Raw genomic sequence first — 19,405 nt, forward strand, 5'->3', positions numbered from 1 at the left:
TCTCCCAGTAAAATGCCATAACTGTGTTGAAAAGTTTGGTTTTCAGATCCAAGTTTGTCTGTTCCTGAAAGCTGGGAAGATGGTGATTCCAGCTCTTCATTGATGGTATTTGCAGGAAAAAACACACAGATGCTTTTTTCTGTAGCACTATTTTATCAATTTTCCCAGCCAAGCCCAAACTTGGGCACCTGTATACTCCCCAGCATGCTGGAAAAAAAGAATTCAAATTAAGCATGGTTAGCTTATGTGGATCAAAAGTTATGGAGGGATAAGCTCAAACTGCCCCAAATAGCCACAAAAGGCTTTGCACGGGGAGGGGGAAGGAGCGGCCTAGCAGCAAAGGAGTTGAAGTCTGATACAGTCTACAGGGGCAGGGAAATTACCAGATATGCTTTGCAAAATTCAGCAATAACATAAGGTAGAATGGTCAGACCAGAATTGGTTATCCTTTCCTCAAAACTTATACTTAAAACAATTTCAAACATATATAACAGGCATGGAATATAAACTCAATGACCATATTCAGCAGCTTAATAAAATGTCACCTGTCCCAGGAGGTGAAAGACAAGGATATGAACTCCATTATCTCTCACTACCAAGTTATGTCTCACATCATTGAAAAGCTAAAACCCCTAGCATAAAAAAGAAAAAAGTCTAGGTTACAGGTGCATTAATTCTCATATGACTTCAACAAGAAAGAGAAACCATGATACCCAATGGAGGAAAATGGTGGCAAACCCCATATTAACTTTAATAAACTTCTTCTGAGCTACACAAAAAACTATTAACGCATATTTAAGATCAAATTCTGTTGCTTCAAATCTCAGACACCGATTCATTTACCTAGAAAGCTCTTTGACGTAGTAATACACCATTCCACCAACTAAATATCCCCTCTCAACTGAAAAATGCCTGGAATTTGCAGAACACCTTCCAAAAACTCATAGGATTATGTTAGAGGCATCAGTTTCCAAAACAGTTAACTCAATCAAAACAATGTATACATCTATAGACAAGTCTACAGCGAGACAGCATGAATTCTTTCCCGTCAAAGACATTAACAAGGGCATTTAATCTCTAAATACCCCACTTACACAGCAGACCTTATCCCAGCCTCTCACAAAAACATATATCCAAAGCCTGGGCTGTCAATGGCTACAAGTACAATTTTCTATTTTTAAACAAGAGGAATGCACTGGCTGCTTAAAAACAGAACAGACTACACTGTTGATAAAGAAACCAGACACAAATGTTAGCACAATTATGAGAAAACACCCAATTATCGTCCCCCTATTTAGCACCATATTCACTGATAGTTGTGTGGTTTCACACACTGTTGAAATGTTATCAGCTACACATCTGGGTTCATGTTAATTTGCTACCAGTCAGGCTTTAGGGTGGAAACGCTACTTTACCAGTACCGTACAATGCCTTATGCATAATGGTCAGTATTGTAGCCGCTATACTCTTTTTCAAACACTTGGCAGAGGCACTTGACATGGTTCACCATGACACACTTATGAAATCCAGAAGAGATAAATACATTCTTAAAGAGTCTTATAAGTCTAAATGAAGCTTTTAGGATAGGTTGTGCGCATCTAGAGATCTCATCCTCCAGAAAATGCTAAAGATACACAGCTGCACATAAAGCTTGAGATGATGAAAGCTTGGTGCACCTGCCCTAACAGAGCTTGGTGGGGAAACTTCACTTTAAATTGAATACAGAAGTATTCATTACACCAGCTCTGCCCTTCTCATTCTCCCCTGGAAAACAGTTCCTAAGTGTATAAGGATATCTTTTGCCCTTTTCACCAATGCCACATTCGTAGCCATTGTATTGGACTTCAAACTGAACTAGAATTTCCTCATTGATAAAACAAGACAAGACCCGACTGCTGAGAAACAAAGTACTTCATTCTTTAAATCAGACGTTGATACCCAGTGGAAGAGGCACTCTTGCTCTTCACATTGGACAATCCCCATGCCCTTCATTGATGTTCATTTGAAAATATCCAGCTTTCCTTACTCAAAGCATTACTGCATGACACAGCCCATGGCGCCATTTTGACCATATGACTCCTGGCAAATGGCACTTTACTTGTTCCCGAATAAAAAAAATTTTATGTTCAAAACTTTGTGGCAGATAAATATGGTATTCTGGACACCAACGGTGAGTCCTTAGTAAGGAGATACTCTGTCCGGACATCCCAGACTTCCAGCAGAGATGAAGGTTCGTACAATCAGCAGCACATTACTTCAGAAGTTAGAATATGCTCCCCTCAAAGCGACAACAATCACCATTGAGCATCCTGTTTTGCAAAGATTTCAAAGCTTTCTTTTTGAAGGGTCTCTAAAATGACATGTTCCAATTGCCTCGTCTTTAGGTGTGTATTTCCTTCATGCCACCACATATGTGCAAATGACAAAATCAAATAGCAACCACTTAATTGTATTGTATTGTATAGTACTCTTATATAGCGCGACTGCCACCCTACGGGTATCCTGGCGCTTTCGCAGGACCCCTTTCCCCTCTCTGGGCGTCCCTCCTAGCCTAGGTAGATATGGACTCTGATGTGTTTCAAATCGCACAGACACAAATTACATTTGGTGGAGAACTGTTTCTTCCTCCCAAGTGAAATCCCAATCAGTGCCATCATGCCCTCACAATTTATTTAACGAAACCTGATAAATTCAATGTTTACAAAATTTACAACCAGTTAAGAACACAATTCTTAGTCTGTACAAGTGACGACTTTGAACAGGAGCAGAATAAAGTGCCAATGATCATTCCCAAAAAACAATAAGTGCACATCTTTTTATTAGCAAAGCATTTCAGGCAAGATACAACTTCAAAGACCTGTTATTTTGCAGGCTGCTAAAAGAAGCAGTAGCCCGACTGACACATCCTCAAGACCCTTGACTCATACCAGAGTCTCCATGTCCAGATTTGGGAGGACTACCACTCTGTTCTCACATAAGGTCAATGGGTTTCGCTTGCACTGTGCTTGAGAAATCTATTATTTTGAATATAACCTTAAGAGGGATTTACATCCCGCCTCCTCTTTCCTGGCTTCTTATTGTGCATGCCACTAACCTTTACTCTATTTCTATTGGCTGTAGCATAGTGTCCTGAATTTACCAATGCTTGTTCCTCGTTTGCTTCTCTTATCAGTTTCCCACTGCTGAAATACTGTTAACATCTGCTTTGGTGGAACTATATTTTACTAAAGTTTCGCCGTTTATTCTTGCAGCATATTTATATAACAATTTATCACCCGGGGAGATTAAGTGATTTGCATAGAATCACAGGATGTTGTGCAGCAAAGACTCGAACCGGGATCCCCAGCTCTCGAGTCAGCAGCTCTGGCTGCTGCGCCACATCCTCTCCACTGCTGTAGCTCCTTCCTTCTCCCGGACGATGATTGATGAAAAAAGCCCTTTATTGATTACAAAGCTGAAACTAAAGCAGTACAATGCTTGTTTTTCTTGGCAGTCAGCCTTGCGATAGGCTCTTGTTCTCACGAAATGCAATGACCGTACACACATTTTCTGCCCCAATAATATGGAGCCTGAATGCTGGCTTCACATTTGGCATCCGCTATGTTGATGTCCTTCTCTACAATCTGCTTCCCTCATTCAGAAGACCTTCCATTCTTCAATTTCTGTAAACTAGCACGTGGTTATTTTGGTGCACAGGCAGAATGATGTAGCTTTTTAATGTTTCCCATCATTTACATTATAGTGGGCACACTTCCTAAGACCCGTAAACTCTTCTGAGCTAACCTCTTAGCCTTCTTTTTGAGACGGTTCACCTTGCCAATGACGGTCTTGAGCTAGGACTCTGCCTCAGAGATCCTGAATGTTAAAGTCTCATTAGAGCTCTAGTATTGCGGTCTCCATATCCTGCATGTAGTAGCATCTTTACTCGTCTAAGTGTTGTTTTACACAAAATGCACCCACTTTTTACACCTAAAGGATCCCTCCAGGGCAGCTTTGCAGAATAGAAGGGACCACAGACGCTCGCACAGCCCCTTCTGTACTTAAGATTCAACTGGTGCACATAAAGCACCAGCGTGATCCTAACAGGGTGTTCTCTCATTTGTATCGGGTTCAATTTCCATGCAAATGAGGGAAACATTTTGCCTCTCTGTAGCGCATTATAGACTTGGGTGAAGAAGCAAAGGCGCAAAAGACAGTCAGGGGTGCACTGCCTTTGCATGACAAAGAGAGCACCCTTGGAAGGGCAGGGGAAGGACATCCCATGAACCCCTAGAAACCCTCTGCAGGCGTGTCCAGTCACTCACTGCACTTACCAGCAGGGCATACTCTGCCTCCCTTCCCAACAATCAAGCAGGCTACGTGTAGCATGGACTGTGAAAGATGGCGCAGATCCTTTCACAAATACGCTGTCCCCAGGGCAACAGCAAGTTTGTGTCTGCACTGGGGGGGCAGCACATGGTCTGTAACAGGGCGCATTGTCCCCGTTTGTGCTCAGTGCATCTATTTAAAGATGCACCACAGCGCAAACAGGGACAGTGCACGCCAAGTAGAATACAGGCCCTGCTTTGCTGTGCAACCTGCACAATCTTCATGGTGAGCCCTGCTGGTGAATGTGGTTAACCCTCAGTGCTCCCACATTTAAGTCTCCTTCTCCTCACTGGTGCATAAGGCAGATGCAGAGTATTCTGCACATTCACTCCTGACTGGGTGCAGGATATATGAACTGCAACAACGCCGCCAGCCAAAACGCTAAAGTGTCTCCTGGATTAGATTGCGGGAACAGGACAATATTGGACAATGCAAGCTTCAAATCAGTACATGCAGTGTGTTATGCATCACTGCCTTATTTGCATTAATAGATTACCATAGACACAGTTATTAACATCAAATGGCCAGTTTAGGAAGAGCTCAAATAAAACAATCCACTATCAATGATAGAAAAAAAAAGTGATTAGAGAGTAACGTTTGCCTCCGCTGCATGGCAAGTTTCTACACATCACCTGCATGTCCTGTAGTCCTCAAAACCAATACAATGCATTCACGTTAATAGCAAAATGGAAGCATTCGTGTAAAAAGCTGTTAATCCTCCAAACTAAGTGAATTTATTTCCAAGGAATTTTCCCTCTGAAAGGTTAGAAAGATGGCCACAATTGATGCACTGTTGACAAGTCTCTGGCCAGAACAGAAACATAGTTCTTTAAAACAGGAGCAGCACAGATTTATGGTCCATCAAGCTTGTCCCCCAACCGTGGTAACTGCTTCGATGGTGTGGAGAGGCGTGCTAAATTATATTGTCATTCGCGAAGTAGACATACTGCTAAACTCTTTTTAAAGTTACTGCTTCCAATATATTGATACTCTCAAGGGCTCCAGCAGGCTGCTTCGCTGCCTTTTTGTGCAAATATCTGCATTTTAAATACACCTACCAAAGTGCAGTTGCTTTACAGGCTGTCTGCTATGGCTTCTTTATTTTGCTCATAACTTTAGCACCATCTAGCGAATAATCACAACATTTTCTAAACTAGTTTGCCAGTCACTTCAGCTGTCTGGAAAGTGTTGGGATGATTAGTCACGTGGGGGCTGAGAAAAAGGGGTGGGCCAAAACGTGTTTTCCCCATGCAATTTCCCATAAGGATTTTATACACCACTACAGCCTGGACCGCTGAAAGGAATTACGCCAAATTTGGCCGAAAGCTAGATTTTGGTCCCATAAGAGTCCTTTTTGTAATATGGTGTAAATTTGTTCAATGGTTTGAGTTTTTAAAGAAAACAAATTATGTATATCTAGGGACGGAGATCCACGCGCCAACAGCAATGCGTGATTGGCTGGCTGCAACCTGAGAGAAACATTGCAGTAGCCATTTTCTCAATCAGGACACTGTTCCAGGGGGGAGGGGAATAAAGTGTAAATAGGATATGAGGGGTCAGGATAACGGTATCCTGACCCCCTGGGACTGATATGGGTGTCTGTGAGGGACCCCTTATGGCCAATCAATTGTCCCCAAAACATTTTTTTGGGGGAGGAAGCACGAGGATCCACAGTTCCATTGCAGCGCTCAGTGCGGCTCCTGTGTAATTCTCCGACAGATCCAGATCCCAATTGGTAAAAAAACTAAATTTCATCCACTCTCACACCCACTCAAACACCCACTCAAACATCTATACAGACACTTGCATGCCCATTCAGAAACCCAGAACACCACTCACACACTCACTCAAAGACCCAAAGAAACACACACACACATTCACAGAGGTACTCACACATCTATGTGCAACCACACACCCATTTACACACCTGTACAGTCACTCTCACACCCACTAACAGACTCACAAAACCACCTTCACACCCACACACACAGCCAGTCACACTTAGACTCATACCCACAAAACTGCTCACACAACCCCACACAGACCCACTAAACCACTCACATATCCATAAAGTCACTCAGTCACCCCTTCAGAGACCAAGGAAACCACTCACGCACCCACATACACACTCATACAACCACTCACACACCCACTCTGAGGACCACCCATTGAGGCACTAACACACCCACTCACAAACTCTTGTAACACCCATACAGACACTCTCAACCCCCACTCACAGACCAACACAGCCACTCATTTACAGACCCATACAGCCAGTCTCACAGACACACCCACCACACCCACCTACTCACACACAGGTTACAAGAGCGTTATAGTTGGGAAATAGAATTTAAAAAATGTGGATGTTCACTGGAAAAAACAAAGGTTACCTGTACATTGTTAGGCTATAGTATTACATTTACTTTTTAAATCACTGAAAAAAACAAAAGTTACAGGGATGTTATAGTTAGGAAATAACATTTTAAAAACCTTAGGGATGTTATAGTTAGGTTCAGATTTTACACACACAAAGCCATAAAAAATTCAGCAGTTATAGTTATTTCAAGTGACTATAACTTATGCCCTTGACATGCACTGACAATTATTCCACATATTAAATCACTCATGGCATCTTCTATGACATCATTGATTATATCACTGAAACATTTGCAGTGAAATTGATGAGAAAACTGTGCATGTTGAGGTGCGAATAATAGTTACATTAGGCCACAAGTTAGTTACCTGAGATAACTCTAACTGATGAATACCTAGGTTTGTGTGTGTGTAAAATCTGAGTTCTTCAACTATAACGTCTCAGTAACCTTTTAAGATTTTTTTACTTTTCTTTAACTATAACGTCCATATAACCTTTGGGTTTTTTCAGTGAAAAGAACATATATGTATATATATTTTATTTTTCCTCACAATTTGCCAGCTTACGTTGTGCACCAAACCAAAAGGTGCGTTGACTGATGGTGGAGTCAGCACACTCCGTGTAACTTCTTTAGCAACACCTTTCACCACTCCAGAAAGGAAGCAGACGCTATGCCAATTAAAAGCAGTCATGCAGTATTAGTGAGTTTTGCAAAGTGCTAAAGAAAAAACACATGCGTTTCGGTTGTCTCACCCTAGTTCACTGATTATGAAGCGCAATTGAAAACACATTTACAATAGATGGCATGTGACATCATAAACACAAAGGCTTTCCGCTCATTTCAGCTTCGACCGACGTATGTACAATCATTAATACATTTTCAAGTGAAAATTGATTTTCTGTGACGTACCTTTCATGAAATGATATAAAATGGTAATTTTCTGAGCCGCGATCGACATCTTCCAATCATATTGCTACATTGATGTGCGCAGTGCTGCTCGGGCCATCTCTAACACCTCCACATCCGATAGCAAATTGTGTATGCAAACATATAGCACGTATTTTTAGCGCTGCTGTTATCATTCACAACAATTACTTCAATTCACCATTAGCCCTGCACTTTCATGTGTGCTCTTGTTTTTGCCATACATTACATCATTCCCTCCCATGTAGGTTGAGTTGACCTTGAAATTAATGTCATGGGTAATCTTAAAATGCAATTGTTCACTGGTGTATCTGGTCGAATGTGGTATGAAATATATTCACAATCAAACAAACATATGCAGAGCTAAATACATGCTATATGTCTATAGTGGTAGCTGTAGTGGTTTGGCGCTCAGCCAGTAATCGGGAGCCTGGGCATGTACTCCACCCAGACTGTAATGCAGGCTGGGTGGTTGCAGAAAATGAAAAGTGTGCATGATGGTTTGTCCGTGCCAAGACGGCCAGTCAAACTGTCATGCGCACTTCAGAGTGCAGCAAGCACTCCTCCTCCCTCGACACAGGAGACCGTGCACCCCGAACCGCCCCGAACGTAGCGGATACTAAAAATAAAATAACTCCTGTTATCCTTTTATTTTACAATGCTCTGAGAGCAGTGGTGTGACGCTCCTCCACCTTAGCGGAGGAACTGCCACAAATTCATTTTCGGAAGAGTAAACCTCAGAGTTCAGTTTGTAATTGAAAGTACCCAGAAAACATTACACAGTATATGCACAAACTGAAGGAGGAAGTACATACCTGGAGCACCAGCGCCAAGGTGATTCCTGCACAGCACAGGCCCATGAAGGAAAATCCCCAAATCATGAGGGGTCGTCTTCCAAGTCTTTCAACGGTGAAACACTATGAAGAAAAGCAAATCAATGTTTATTTGTCAAAACTTAATTTAGTTTAATCCAGGCATGGACGATGCTACATTTTACATTGGACACTGCTTTTACACCGGCCCTGCCAGAACGAGCCAAACTTGTCAAAGATCATATAAAAGAAAGCAATTAACAAAGCAGCTCGAGGCTGAAGAACTATTAAATCTGACCTAGCGTGGAGAGATCTCAATAGCAGTAAAGCAGTGACAGAGTGTCTCTTTGTAATAGGATCTCATGCAGTCTGAATGTTTTATGCGGTCTGAATGTTTTTACATAATTTTGGTCATCTGTCTCCTGGCTAACATTGGAAGAACAACTTGACAATTGTGGATGTTGCACTGAATCGAATACGAGGCATGCCTTGTGAATGTCTTAACCCAAATAATGTAAAGGCTCAAATGCATGGCTCTCCGGGAACGTAGGATCTTCTACAGTTAGTCAAACAGATTTGGGGCATTAGACCAAGACCCAAAAGCAGCGGCTACCACCACTTCAACATGAGCATTCATGGCAGCATGACTTAATTTGCAGGATCATTTTCAATTGGGTGTGTTTATTATATGTGTGAGAGTGATAGAGTGCATAAGTGAGTGAGTGGAAGTCTCCCGAAGGTATGCTCTGCAAGGAATGAAGTCATTTCTTCAATGGCCCGTTTAGCCTCATTCAGGTTCAGTATCAGACAAAGGAATAGAAGAATGCTAATATCTAGTTTTCAGATGGAGGACACAAGATTTATGAATAAGCACACACCCTTAGACTCAGGACGGCTGTACGAGTCAAAGTCATGAGTATTTTCAGCCGAGCAGCATATTATCCTCACAAAAGTATATGGACAACTAAACAAGCCAGAAACTTGGAGAAGTATTCTGACCTACAACGAAAAAGGTGCGTATTGTTCCTTTTCGGGACATTTCTGATGGAGAGACAGTTTATGGTGTGCATCATGATCCTTGAGAATAGTATGCACTCCACCACCACGGTCTGTCCAAACAGGTTCAAGATGGCTCGTTTGTGTTTCATATGTGAAATCAGAGCATGAAGGGTAAGAATAGACCGTGATATTTCAGACTAACCATTAAACACTAAAGAGTTTATCGCCCTCTGCCAAATGCCTGCCCGAAAGACCTTGTGCGCGGTATTATAAAAGGCTCAGTGATGGATGGGCAGAGCATTCATCATAATAGGGCGCACTTACCCTTTTTGCAACCAGCACACCCACTTGTGCCATGGCGCAAACCGGAAAAGTGTGCCCTACCTGTAATCGGGCCCTAGAGGTTTGATTTTGGGATCCGGGAATCTAAACTCCATCCGTGTTTGAGCCAGGACCAATGCAAGCTAAAACCTTTTAAAGCATGCCGTCGATGATGCAATGAAATAATATCTCCTTAACCTGGTAATGCATTACTAACAACCACCCACATTCAGCCTCTGCCCATGCAGGTAAGAGCAGTGGGGGTCCGACAGAGGACCATGAAGGTAAATTAAATAAATAATGAATTCCCCCTCCCCCAACCAGCCCAAAGCTCTTACCTGCACGGGTCGCAGTAGCCTACATTAAGCATTCTAGGAAGCGCCTTGGTTTGATGATATTTACTTGTGTTTCAAGACCGATTGTATCTATTTAAAACAACAAGGGGACCCCAATTAGTATCAGCGAGGGACCTCGGGGAACTTATCGTACAGACACAACAGTGGTCCCTAGCAAGGAGACAATAATAACCAACATAAATATAGACCCAGTCAGTTCTATATTGTAGAAGACATGCCCAGCCGGACAGAGGTCTTCAAGTTTTATATTTCAATAAACGTTTTGCGAAACAATAATGCACCTTCAACAATTCACTTTCGTGGGGCACAAGCCTGTACCAACCCACGACAATACATAGACACAGACAACATACACAGAAGGGCTTACAAGGCAAAGTCAAAAAAGTCTCTGTAAAGTTTCAAAATTAAACAGAGAGATTCCAGTAGGTACCATTACATACTTTCATGTAGTAAATCATTGTACTGGTATATGGTACACAAGGTCGACGACGTTTCGGACCCCCTTACTAAATGCTGGGGTCCATCATCAGGACAGAACAGTAGTTGCCTTATTAAAATTTGAGCCTCTTTAGCCAAGGGGCATAAGGTTAAAGAGCTCACAGGCGAGCTTGAGTTAAAAATGATGGGACAAGATCGGTAATATAGTTAGTCATCGGTATGACTTGGTGAATCGGGATTACAAGAATAGTGTGTCAAGGTCCGGGGACGGAGCGGGCAGATTACCACAATACCGCTTGTACCTTGCGGTCCCGGAGATACTGGGAGCGCAGAGTCGCGCTTAGGTCCTGGATCCAGGGGGTGGCCGGGTTAGTCGGAAACCCGGTGCAGCCGACTAACCCGGCCACCCCCTGGATCCAGGACCTAAGCGCGACTCTGCGCTCCCAGTATTCTTGTAATCCCGATTCACCAAGTCATACCGATGACTAACTATATTACCGATCTTGTCCCATCATTTTTAACTCAAGCTCGCCTCAAGCTCGCCTGTGAGCTCTTTAACCTTATGCCCCTTGGCTAAAGAGGCTCAAATTGTAATAAGGCAACTACTGTTCTGTCCTGATGATGGACCCCAGCATTTAGTAAGGGGGTCCGAAACGTCGTCGACCTTGTGTACCATATACCAGTACAATGATTTACTACATGAAAGTATGTAATGGTACCTACTGGAATCTCTCTGTTTAATTTTGAAACTTTACAGAGACTTTTTTGACTTTGCCTTGTAAGCCCTTCTGTGTATGTTGTCTGTGTCTATGTATTGTCGTGGGTTGGTACAGGCTTGTGCCCCACGAAAGTGAATTGTTGAAGGTGCATTATTGTTTCGCAAAACGTTTATTGAAATATAAAACTTGAAGACCTCTGTCCGGCTGGGCATGTCTTCTACAATATAGAACTGACTGGGTCTATATTTATGTTGGTTATTATTGTCTCCTTGCTAGGGACCACTGTTGTGTCAAGACCGATTGTGCCATCATTCAATGGATGGGCCCCTTCAAAGGAGTGTTTCTGGTGCATGTGTGCAATCTCAGTGTACTCTGTCTGCAGTCTAAAAATCTATCATGCAGCATCCAATTGATTAGGGTGTTTTTGTTAGTTTGAAGATACTTGAAGTTTGTCCATTTCTTTTAAATTTGGGGTGTGGAGGTTCCACTTCATTACTTTGCGGTTTTGGAAAACTAGGAATCCTCAATTAGTTCACAAATAGGTGGCTCAGTTTTTTAAAGTAATATAGCGTAAGCCCCCCCCATTCCGTGCAATTTACACATGCAAAATGGGCTGTTCCTATTAGTTTAAGTTGGCTGTAACGGACTTTATATCACTGCATGGCCATATGCCATGTCATTTATACACAATTGACATGTCAGAGTGCTTACACTCTCAGAACATGCATGTTTCTTTATAGCCGGAATATCACACTTCACATTGTGATAAAAGAAATTATTGGCAGCCACTTTGGAGGAATGTACCTCATCCCCCTAGACAGGAGGTACACACAATTCGTTGAAAGGACTTTTTCTTTAAGTTATAGCTTTCAATATTTTGCATTTTCAATGATCTCTTCCAATTGCATCAACTTTAATAGTTTATTTGTTTACATGGTATATTGAAGTACCTTCAGAAGGAATGTGTTCTTTATTGAAATTTAAAACTAAAGATTAAGCAAACCAAGGGGGATATGCTAGAAACAGACATGCATATAAGCCCTCAGTCAGATGCTGTCTGATGTCTTCTTTTGCAAGTAGACGAGCAATGAACTAGAAGAGAAAATAAGGCATGTACCAGACAATAGTTGTAGAGACACAAAAACAGATGTGACCTGCTTGGTCTGGAGGACTATGGGACCCAACATAATAATAACATTCACCAATCTATGCCACATAGAGTCTGCACGTCCAGAGGAGCACCAATCAGATGCGGTATCAGCAGAAATAAAAACTGCACCTCCTCCCATGCCAGCTAGCATAACCATCTTGGTAACGTTTAAGGCAAGAAGCAACAGCAAACAAAACACCCTTCATTATCCTGTTCCATGTGATTGGGGATCAACATAAACTGTTAATTTTCTGCACATGTGTGAGAGTCCGCATTCCTTTTCCTTGGTGTTCAAAGCACACAAAAGCTTAGGCAAGGAGAATCTGGCCACATATCTAGCCACATATTTGCCCACTGAATGGCCATGGCATAAAGACAGCAGTTGCCAGTGGAAGTCACGTCATCAGGGAGGAGTCGGAGGACAGCAGATAATTTAAATATCGAATATCTCAGTGATACTTATGTTGAGGGTAGCCGAACATTGCACAAGACCGATTTTATGTTTTGACGGTCAACTTGTCAATTATGAGCTTTTGACATATCAAAACGTTTAAGCCCCACGTTACAGTTGCTGTACTGAAAGCCAGAAGGACAACTATTTTCGAAAAGCGAATGGTCACGAAGGATGGTCTGTAGTCAAAACACAAAGCAAGAATCAAAGAATCCCAGTAACGAAAGAAAGTAGAAAACTGAAAAAACACATGCAAAGTAGGTGATCTTACGCACAGATATATACCACAAGCAATGTGCATCGCCTATGCACATTGGCCAATAGAAACACTATAAGCCATGGACATATAAACTAGCACCTCTATAGTCACTGCAGCCCTGGGAAGAAAAGTTACAGCAGGCAAAGAAAACAATGCCACAGCAATACCTAATGTGTTTAGTTCCGCCCCGAAGTGGCCACATTCCCAAGTGGATATGCCTGCTCATACAGTTGGACGCCTTTGTACTGCAGGGGGTATCCCGGATGCTGAATAGAGCTGCTAGGCTTCATGCCCTGGAGTGATATCAATCATATCTGCTCCACACGAGTTGCATGGCAAGACAGGCAGAATCCCAACCAAGTGAGAAACGACAGTATGGGCCTTTAAGTGGGAGGCCGGAATGAAGGCATGGGCTGACTCGGAATGATAAGTTAGAATGAAGACTGCAGGGAGGAGGCTAGCACCAAGTGGGGGCCAAGACAAAAGGCAATGCAACAGTCTGAATAAGAAACACTGCTCCTCATAATGCGCCTGGCAAGACCTAATACCTAAGTAGCGTCTGTGGTTCCCTTCCAGAGTAGTTGGCCTTTCCACAGACCCAATGGGTGTAAAATCTCAAGCCATCCTCATGAAATCATGAGAAAATTTGAAACGTTTTATTTATTTTTGTCATTTATAGAGCGCATGAATCATCCTGGAGTCTGTGTGAGCTACATTGTCTGGAGACCACATGTACCAACAGCACAAACAATGGGACAACGAGTGGGGAGACATCAGCAGTCATTCCACCATTTGTATCTATGTCCGGTCCACCAAGGCACCAGTCCGGCTTTAGGACTGGCAATGTGAGGCAGCGCCAGGGCTAATATAGGAGATTCACTAGTGCTGCCTACTCTGAATCTTGGCTTTACCCAAGTCCTCAGGTATTCCCGTTTCCCAAATAGGCAGCTATACATATGTGTGGACGGGCACCTTGCTCCGTGGGATGTATTAAAAATTGTACTGGGGCTTTGAATGGCCTCTGATGTGCGGGCCATTATCCAACCTTCACTGCAGTGGAGATTTGAGTCAGGTGTATCATTGGCCACTGGCTTTCCTCACCTGCCCTGGGGCAAACAGGATTTCGAAAGCTGGGTTCCCCACTTCAAAATGGGAACCATGCGAGTTTTGAAAGATATGCAAGTAGTTGGGATTACCAGGTGAGGTGAAAGCTTCCTTCTTGGAATGCAAGTAAACCCAACATGCAACAACCAAAAGGCTCCCCAGAAGACTGAAAAAGAAATAAAATGTAGACCACAAGTGCAACCAACTTTGGATACGTTGTCAGCTTACACCATTCTGATCAAAGGCAATGGAAAGATTAACGACTCAACCCCTCCATACACACCTTGAGTTACACGACTAACAGGAGCTTCAATACACTAGAATTCACCTGCTACTCAAGTGGAGATTGCCAGTGTCTGTTTTTGTTTGTTATTGTGGTGTCACGTGAGATGTGCATGAACTTTCAGTGTGAATACTGCTAGACGGTGAACAACCTTTACAACGAAACCCTAACAACGCGGTACCATTACAATGCAGGTTTTAGAACGAAAGTCGTTACAACGACTTTTGCTGGAGGGCGCTCTAGGATAGGGAATAGTTTAATTTACTATCCAACACCTTCCCTACTATCCACGGGGACTGGAGTTGGAATAGTAAATTAAACTATTCACTATCCAGCGCCCCCCAACACAAGTCGTTGTAACGACTTGCGTTGAAAAACCTGCGTTGTAACGTCATACATCCAAAGGGGGCACAGACAAAAACTCCAGAACGCTCGAGGCAGTGATTGATTTTAGCCCTAGACAGGAGAGTGGCCCGGAATGAGTGGCACATTACATTTTCCAAGGTATATTTACTGCTTCAGAGAAATAAATAAAGCTCCTGGGTACTGTGCCTGACCCTTATGTTTTGGAAAGTTACCCCAGTTTCTCTTCAAAGCGGTGTACCCAACCCAATACATAGTAGGCCTGTATTTGACAAGAAACGTATTGCAACAAATTATTGCAAAAGACATTGATTTTTTTCCAGGTTTTCCATTCTTAGAATCCATCTTACAAACAAATGTTGCCTTCCATGTCAGACCTAAATAAAACATGTAATTTCAAGTTTAATCTTGGAGAATACACAATAATGCAAAAACAGATTTGTGAAACCATAACCTAAAACATAACACCAACTGCACTAAAAATACTCGATGTTCTTCAACAGAGCAACAAAGCTAACACTATCTATTTAGAGAATAATTCAATGCACTTTGCTGAAGCAAGCACTACCCTGTTTCCAGATAAAATAGTTGGTCCAGTTGAACACCTTTCATGATGCAAAACACAATTCTTCAGTTTATAATCTTCCCGCCACAAACTCAGATTCGCTAATCCTTATTTGAAAGCAAACATACCTCAGTTACCTTTGAAAAAAATGCACAAACATGCCTCTTCCTAGGTCATTTTATAAAATATAATCCTACAGTCAAATCAAAACTACGCACTTACTAAGTTATGTGGTACAAAAAAATAATAACTAATGGGAAAGAAAAGTTTGCTAAAAACTAGCATGGATAGTGCTTTTTTTTTAAAGCTCTATTTCAACTTACTGAATCCCTGCTATTCCAAGTTAGAAGTGACTGAGGGACTGTGCTATGCAACTCTATGTAGTTGATTCCAATGACCTCAGGTACACAGCTATACTGGAGTTACTTAATCTGGCAATGCATTTCTAAATGGAATAGTAGAAAGTCGTGGTTTTTCATAAACCCTCTATGTGCAAGTACAAACTGCATAAAAGTCAGTTTTAGAAAACCCATACTCCTAAAGTTAATTCCTTGGCTTGAGCAAACTGCTGTCTTTCCCGCCATTGACTTTCCTGGATTTTTTTTTTTTTAAATCTTGATTTAGGCTAGAATGTAGTAACCGGGGAGAATTGGGAATAACACGGCCAGATTGCAGGGGCTAGTGGACCTCAGGTGCATCAAGAATCTCAATAGAGTCCTGGCAGCATTCTCCTCAGACCGGCTGGCACGCGCGTAGCAGTGACAGAGCGCGCGGCCATTCTCAGCACCAACTTTTCCTTCCCGCTGGAAAACGGATAAACAGCTTTGAGCAAAAGCAGCAAAAAAAATATTGACAGCAGAACAAATGCTTGTAATTTTATAACCAATCTCATGGTGTCCATCGGGTGCCATTCCCGCCTCCACTCAGGACCAATCAGACTGACAGAACTATGAGTCTTTCTGAGTGAATGTGAGCTGCGCGTTGTAAAACCTTCCCTTCCCCGCCACTTCAAGCAATCTTATTACCACAAGCAAGGATGTGGCTGGAGCCATGTCCTACTTAGCTGCATGGCAATAGAAAGAGAATAATGAAGGCCAGGCTAAGTCGGGGAGGGGGGTATGGGGGTGCGAGACAAAGAGAGGAAGCAAGGGAGCCACAGCAAAGTTCTCATGTCTTGAGCCAGTTATGTTTATTAAAGGAAGGCCATGCTGTGAAATGTTGCTCATGGGATCCACTGGCCCACATTCGTCTCCCTAATTGTCAAAAATCTAATTTAGTGTCGTACAGCTCAATCCGGCCCAGGGTTAAAAATATGGTGAAGAGGCAGGGCGATAAATCTGTGCTCCACTGTGGTAACTCTCTAGCTAAGTGAGATGATAAAACAGGGGGTCGCAGAGGGGAGGCGGGCTGCAGTGAAAGGAGGAGGCGGGAGAAAACGCAACCTACTGATTAAAGTGCACTCTTTATTAGTGTTTATGGGCGCAAACGCATCATATTTTTCACTGTAATAAAGATACATTTTCCTTTCTTTTATGGTTTTGCCAGCAGAAAAAACTAATTGCAAGTTCTAAATCACAAGCCATATAATATCCGCCGACTCTAGTAGTACCACAATGAAAAGCTCTGCCCATAAGTTCTGTCAGCACTCCTTGCTAACCATTAACCCTACAGTTTATTTAATACCAGTGATAAAAGCCAGACAAAAAGACGGCACGGAGGAGCCTTACATCAGGAGGAGTCACTAGGACAACAGCACCGTGTGTGTAGTTATTTGTACACTGACTCTGGAAGACTCGTCAACCAAAGTCCGTCCACAACACTGTAGGTTTTAAAGGAAAGAAGCTACACAAAACTACACAACTTGCAAGCCAGAATCCACTGTAACGTATATCAGCAAAAACACAAGCTGGACGCACCATCCTAAAAATCATAAGCATGTTAAACGGGAAGGTTAACCAGATGCATTCCTGCGTCCAAAGGCCGATTCACAGTCAAAGGGTGAGCAAAGACAGTTCTTGACATTGCAAAGGGCGTATTATAGAAGAGATGTACAGATCAGTCTTTGAACCGCAAAGGCAACTTGCACAGTCCAGAATGTCTTGTTGATCTGTTCCTTGCGAGAAGAAAGGAGAGACTGAAGGGCGTTCACAACCATTGTATCTATGAATAATTGCTGTCTGTCATGATAGGAGAATGAAGGGGCTAAAATAAAGTTTGTTAAGTTAAAGGTGCCTAGACACAGGCGCAGCAAGCATGCCATGGGCAAAATGCACATAATGCTTGGTCTGAAACAGGACATTGACAATCACCTACCTGTGGCATTTTGTTTGCATCTCCCCACTTCATGGTGGTTAACTCCTGGCTTAATCCAATTTATTGCATGTCTCCCCCGCTACAATTAGATAGGCGCAATTTGCAGCATTTCTTCATACATTGTTTTTCGTCCCCGCAATTCATCAATTCTTCAATATAGATTTCTGCAGTTTGGGCAATCTAAAGGTTTTGGCTTTAGATTTACGATCCCAGGTTCCGAGTAATGCATAGAGTTGCTACACCTTTAATGAAACGATCCTAATTATGACACAAAGCTTACACAATCAGTGCTGAAAAGTCAACAATCCATTCAGCCTTGGCATTCATATAAACGAATCATAAGAGAGGGTTGCTAGTAGGCAAGCAACTCGCTTTTAACCACCTACTATTCAATTTTCAATTTCCTGCATGCCCGGAATTGTCCTTACCAAGTGGCTTTTTTCTTACATTCTTTTGCACATGATGATCACTTGAAAACTGGCCTCACCTATTGACTTATTATAACATCCATTTTAGATCTTAATTTTCATTTAATTTACATTGTTTTTCTTATTACACATTGTTAAATTATCACTGCTGTTTTTGTAGTCTTTGTTTTGAGAGATTGATACCATTAGGATACAATTCATGTGGTCCCCAACTACAAACCTGAAAAGAGAAATGACCCGAAACCATAGAACTACTTTAGATGGGACATCATGCAAACAAGTTAAATGGGTTCCACACCAACTGGTTTGTTTGCCAAAGACATCCATATTTGGGAAGCAGAGTGCTCCTCATACACTAGGGTCCTGGTGTCACTGCACCTGCTGCACTATTGATAGCCACGCCCTTGTGTCCAGACATAGGTACCTGTCCACTGCGTCATAGGAACTCAAGATGTTCCTCACAGTGAAAGGACTTGGCTATGTTCCTGGCAGAAATAACCTTTTGGGTTGTGGCCAGCCTGATTTGCATATGGTTTACCCCCTTCTGTTGTGGCACAAACATCCTAAAACAATGGAAACGCATGCTACCTTGAAGAATTCATAGCAGAAATAATAAATACAAGTACATTGATCTGGTTAGGTTTACATGGCAAATGACCGGTACCATTCTTATGCAGTTCTCATTAATTCGTGTATCCATTCAGCACTTCAGAGGCACACCTGGAGTGGAGCAAAAGGGTGTATTTGGGTTGGGGAGACTGGGAAGACGTAGCATTTGAGTCACTGATCTTCTCACTTCATTCAGAACACGTGAGCACATCAGTTCATTGATGTCACCACATCTGGGTGCTGATGTCAACAACACATTTTGTGATCAGATACATGCAGCAGCACACCGAATCTACTTCTGGAATGTCAGACATTACAAATCCATTGCCTTCAGACTGGATGTCTATTCCACAGCAGAGTTTAATTTGAGCCAGTGGTTGTGGGTCGGGGTCACTGGCACTTATTTATGGGGACCGGCACTTATGTTTTTTCTATCAGAAGTTCACGGAGCGCAAGAGAAGAAAAAAAAACAGAAAGTGGAAAAAAGGAAGAAAAAGAGAAAAACCGTCACAAAAGAAAAAGCAGGAACCTGCAAGAGTGAGATAAAGGGGCAGAGAGTGTCTGGTAG

At 42.4% G+C, this 19,405-nt stretch overlaps 1 protein-coding gene across 2 annotated transcripts in view; it reads right to left on the reverse strand.

Annotated features, from left to right (window-relative positions):
* Positions 1 to 19,405, reverse strand: part of LOC144753492 (solute carrier family 2, facilitated glucose transporter member 9-like) — a 349,607-nt gene that overhangs the window by 73,929 nt on the left and 256,273 nt on the right. For both annotated transcript variants that reach the window (XM_078641162.1, XM_078641163.1), the window contains exon 9: positions 8,483 to 8,584. In XM_078641162.1, the coding sequence (XP_078497288.1) occupies positions 8,483 to 8,584 (102 nt within the window). The remainder of the gene's footprint in view (positions 1 to 8,482; positions 8,585 to 19,405) is intronic.

The sequence above is a fragment of the Lissotriton helveticus genome, chromosome 5_1 (assembly GCF_964261635.1).
Source record: "Lissotriton helveticus chromosome 5_1, aLisHel1.1, whole genome shotgun sequence".
NCBI lineage: Eukaryota > Metazoa > Chordata > Amphibia > Caudata > Salamandridae > Lissotriton > Lissotriton helveticus.